The 5,000-nt window shown below is 43.5% G+C and overlaps 1 protein-coding gene across 8 annotated transcripts in view; it reads right to left on the bottom strand.

Moving 5' to 3' along the window:
* si:ch73-103b11.2 (trichohyalin) overlaps nt 1-5,000 on the bottom strand; it is an 82,220-nt gene that overhangs the window by 10,638 nt on the left and 66,582 nt on the right. For all 8 annotated transcript variants that reach the window (XM_053235732.1, XM_053235742.1, XM_053235729.1 and 5 more), the window contains 2 exons: nt 1,620-5,000; nt 84-231 (listed from right to left, as the gene is read on the bottom strand). The exon at nt 1,620-5,000 is cut by the window's right edge and continues 429 nt beyond it. In XM_053235732.1, the coding sequence (XP_053091707.1) occupies nt 84-231; nt 1,620-5,000 (3,529 nt within the window). The remainder of the gene's footprint in view (nt 1-83; nt 232-1,619) is intronic.

Below are 5,000 nucleotides of genomic sequence, written 5' to 3'. Positions count from 1 at the left end.
CCCTGATGTTGATTATTTTCCTATATCAGCACATCCTGTTGTGTTGTTCTTCCAGTATCTAGTGTTAAGTTGTTAATGATTACCAGCGATGGTGGCGTTAGTCTCCTCCTCCAGTAATCTCTCCCTCTCCTCCAGCAGTTTGTTAATCTCACGCTGATGCTGACGCTGAAGATCCTCAATCACCTTCTGATGAGTTTCCTCCATCGCCGCAAACCCACGTTCACACGTTTCCTACAAGTGCACACACACACACACACACACACCTATAAACACACACTAGCCCATAATCGGTTACACTATCATGCTTTTGAACTTGTAGAATATTGTTATTATTGTCGCTGTTCCTGAGTTTTATTTGAGAGAAGGCACCATTTTGGGGAAGTTTCTATTCCTCCAGAGATAAAGTCCATTCCGAAGGACAGCTGTGTTCTACGGGTTCTTAATTTAGAAATTGTGATCATTTAATTCTGTTTAATTCAATAGAATCTGTCAAAACTGCCACTTGTTCGAGGAATAATTTTGTAGAAATCTACTGCAACCTTACTGAATAATTACAAGGTAAACGCCTGACTGGTTGTGTTCCAAATAATCTGTTATCATCATCATCAAGTGCTAATTTCAGAAGTGTGAATTCTTCATTTCTGTGTGCACAACTTATTTAATTATATAAAATTTTTGTGACTTCAGACTGAAAAGGTGAGCTGTAGCAATGTTTATATTCTATAAATATTTTATTCAATGTTAAAACTTAAAAAAAAAAATTCCAATATAATCATAATACAGTTTGTAAATTTAGTGTTATTTCTTACACATTAATCACTATCCAATATTGACATTTTGTAGGCCGTACCCTCACTGCTCTACAAAAATTCAAAATCATCCACAGCCTCAAAACTATTATTATTATTATTATTAGTAGTAGTAGTAGTAGTAGAAGACAAAGCAGCATGTTAGTTTGGTGTCATGTGTCCAGAGCTGGGTGAAATGATATGATGCCAATACTTATATACATATATTTTTTGTATATCTTTCATGTATCTTGTAAATATATAATATATATTTGCCATATTGCCCACTCCTAATGTACATGGACCCTGAATGTACATGCAACAGATTCAATTCTCTCCAAATTATAAAATGAATCTATATGAAACTAAGAACAATCATTTATCTAGTTTTGACTAACTCTAAAATAATTTTAAGTAGGTCCTGTTGCTAATGATCTAGCACAGGACTGACGAAAGTGTCACAGAACCCTCTGATGTACTTCCTTGGATTACTTAGTCTCCAGCTCCTCCTTGACCACACCCCCTGACCACCGCTCTCACTTGTTCCTTGTTAGCGTTATTGTTTATAATCATACTTGTTTGTAGTGTGTGACTCTTTCTATAAGGAAAAGGGTGTTTGTAACGTCTACTGGAACATAACACGAGTTGCGTAAGTAATCCTTGCCAATGAAGTAAGTGATTAAAATCTTGAGATGAAAAAGTTTCTTTAGGAAACATTCATCTCATCAAATTCACTACATGATATAATGAAATTCTACAGGTGATGCTACCCACACAAAACATCTACATGTGCCTGACTTGATTAAATTAGTTTAAAGTGATAGTCTCAACCTTAAGACTGTCGAAGTCTCTCTGGTACTTTTCTCGCAGACTGGCCATGTCTCCATCTGGCGGTTTGTTCTCCAGTTCATCACGCATATTCATCATCTGCAGCTCGAGCTCCTGCACACGGCTTCTCAGCAGTGACATCGAGTCCCTGCTCACTTCCTGCTCATGCCCCTTCCCATCCTCCAAATGACTGGCACCTTGTGCCTCTGTTGTGGATGGATGATGTGTTTCATCTGCTATTGTCTCTAATCTCTCCCCGAGAGTGCGAATAGTCTGACTGTACCGCTCATGTAGTTTCTGAATCTCTTCCTGATGTACGTTTTCCAGTTCCTGAACTTTCCCACAGAGTTCATGCTCCAGCTTGCATATGTGTTCCTTGTGCCTTAGCTCTGCTCCCTCAACTTCTTGCAGCAAGGTTTCGAGTTTCTGTTGGGTGTTTTCAGCACGTTCGATTAATGCTAGCTCTCTGGTCACTCGTTCCTGCTCTGCCTGGCCCAGTTCTTCTGCATGCTTTCTCTTAATCTCCTGCATCTCCCTCTGGAAAGCCTCCTCCATCTCTACAATCTGCTCCTGCTGCTTTCCCATCTCCTTAAGCTGCTTTGCTGCCTCCTCCCGTAGAGTTTCGCTTTCCTCCTGAATGGAGTTTATTGTCTTGAAGTAATGAATCCGTTCCTCTTCCAGGCTACTTTGGAAACGCTGGTGGATGGTTGCTACGTGCTGAGCATGCTCCTGGACCAAAGTGGCCATATTGTGGCTAGTCTCCTGGCAGAGTGATAGCTCCCTCTCATGTTCAGCTCGCAGTCGACATGCAACATACGCTACCTGTACCTGAATAAGAGCTTCATTCATGCTGAGAGAGTTGCACATCAGGACTCTGGTGTCTCTGGGTCCTAAAACTGCTTGGATTTGACCTGCAAGTCCACAAAGGACAGAGCTGTTACCTTCCTCGCATGCCTTCTCCAGCTGCTGAGACAGGTGGAGAAGGACCTTTGCTTGTCTCTTTAGCTCAGTAATAAGACTCTCTCGCCTAGTATCCAGTGATGCCACTGATTCTGTGACACACGACTGCATGATTCCAGCTAAGTGTCTTTCTATTATTTCTTGAGCAAGAGTGTGAGCTTCTTCCCTCTCAATCTGCTGTGCATAAGGGGCAAGCTCAGGAGGGGTGATATCAGAAAGGGAGGTCTCTGTATCAGCAATAAGCTTATCACCGGCATCTTGGGTGACACTTTCGGTGCTGAGCTCCATAGCTGCTTCCCTCACAGCTATATCCCTTTGCTGCAAGATCTCTTTTACTTTGACCAAGTCTCTTTGAAGTTCCTCAAACTTGTCTTGGTAAGAGTGCTTTAAGTTCTGAAGGGAGTAGGCAAGTTCAGCATTAATACAGGCATTGTGAATTAAATTCTGAGCAAAAACACTATTGCCAGGTGGCTGCAAATTGTCTGACTGGTCACTAAAGGTATGTACTTTGTGGAGCGCATTTTTATTCAGCTCATTTATCAGCATGCTCTGTAGTTTTAGTTTCCTCGTCAGAATGTCGGTGTAAATTACAGAAAGGCAATTCTCATGGCTCATGTTAACCTGTTGGGATTCTCTATTTATCTCGCTAAGACTTTGCATTATTTCTGATTTTGGATCTTGAAGAGAAAATGCCATTTTTTCCAAAACAGTCCCTTCAAAGGATAACATTCTTGCAAGAACCTTTATTGCACTTTTATCCATCTGTGTCTGGGGCTCACTCTGACAGGTAAGAGAATCTTCATATCGTGCGGCAACTTGCCTAATGTGCAAGGCTGCATTAACCAAGTCTTTCTCAATCTCAGCTAAGGTGTGAACTTGTGCTTGTGCTCTTCCCTCCTCATTCTGACCACTGAGAATCTCCCTAACCCTAAGCCTGCAGGACTCTACAAAAGCCAGAGCTTTCTTGTAATCTTCATTGTTGACACTGTCTTGTACAATGTCATCCAAGCAAGAGTGGGATTTACCATCTGGTTCATCCTGGTCTGGCTCAGCAGAGGTATCATCACAGCATACTTCCATCAAAACTTTGTTGCCAGGCAGCTCTTCTTCGTTTTGCATCTTTGATGTGATATCTCTAAGCTTCTCCTCTGTGGCCTGGAGCTTTGATTCTAGCGCATGGATGATTGACAGAAAGTTTTCTGTATCACTGCAGTACTGGAATGTGTTGTCGCTTACTAAGCTGGTCTCCTGGGATAAGTCCTGGATGGTGTCATCAGTGAGATTCAGGCCTGTTTCTGGTACAAGATCCTGCCTCTCCTCTTGAGTAAAATCTAGGTATGTGTTATCTGTCTGAACTCTGTCAATTCTTTGAGACTGGTGGTATTTTTGGCATTGAATGTTGGAGAAGCGGATCCTCTGCCGCTTGGCAAAGGACACTTCTGTCTCTGAGCTGCTTCTTGCAAGAGGCAAAGAGGAAGTGGTGGAAAAGGATACATCATGCTCTGCTTGTTTTTCTAGTGCGTCAAAGACATCCTCTTGAGAGCAGCATCGTTCCATTCTAAGGTTTGCATACCCCAAACGCAAAGCATTGAGATGCTCTTCCAGTTCAGATATTCGGTCCTCTGCTAAGGCCAGCTTCTCCTGCAACTCTTTCTCCACCTCCCTATGCCCAATCTGACTAAGAAGCTCATCCTTTGCCTTCAGGCGTTGTTCAGTTTCCTCTAGACTGCTACCTAGAGCAGTCATCTTGACAAGGGCTTCATTCAAATCCTGGTCTTTTTGTCTCACCAGCTTCTCATATGTCTCCTTTGTCTCTCGGACTTCCTCCTCCTTCTCTTGCAGAACACGACTGATTCTTGCAAACTCCTCTGAAACTCGCTCATACGAGCTTTCCAAAGAGTAGTAGTCTGTCTCTTCCATCTTTAGCTGTGCCTGCAGTTTTCCTACCTCCCTGTCTGCCTCTGCAATCTGATTAACCAACTCCTGGCAACGACATGTAAGGCGATCTCTCTCCTCTTCCAGCCTTCTGACACTCTCCCGAAGGTTCTCAATCACATCTGCCTGCTCATTTAGAACCTGCTGCAGACGTAGCATCTCCTCCCTTACCTCTGATTCCACCCGCTCCCCCCCACCTCCTCTCAGGAGAGCTTCTACTTGGTCACGAGCTTCATGGAGTTGCTCTTCAGCCTCACACCTCTTTTCCTCAGACTCCACCAGCCTCCGACTCAATCCTTGCCGCTCCCGCTCATGCTTTTCCTCCAGACAACGGTGCTCTTTCTTCTCCCGTTCCTCCCTTAAAGCCTGTGCCTCCTCTGTCGCAATAAGACGTCCAGTAACCTCGGTTAGCTTCTCCTGCAGCCTCTGCACTTCCTTCTGCTGGTCCCGTTGCAAGGCCTGCTGTCTCTCCAGTAGTCTCAGTGCCTG

This window comes from Pangasianodon hypophthalmus, chromosome 1 (genome assembly GCF_027358585.1).
Source record: "Pangasianodon hypophthalmus isolate fPanHyp1 chromosome 1, fPanHyp1.pri, whole genome shotgun sequence".
NCBI classification, from domain to species: domain Eukaryota; kingdom Metazoa; phylum Chordata; class Actinopteri; order Siluriformes; family Pangasiidae; genus Pangasianodon; species Pangasianodon hypophthalmus.
Note: the sequence above shows the minus strand (reverse complement) of the source record. Positions and strands in the feature narration are given on the sequence as shown.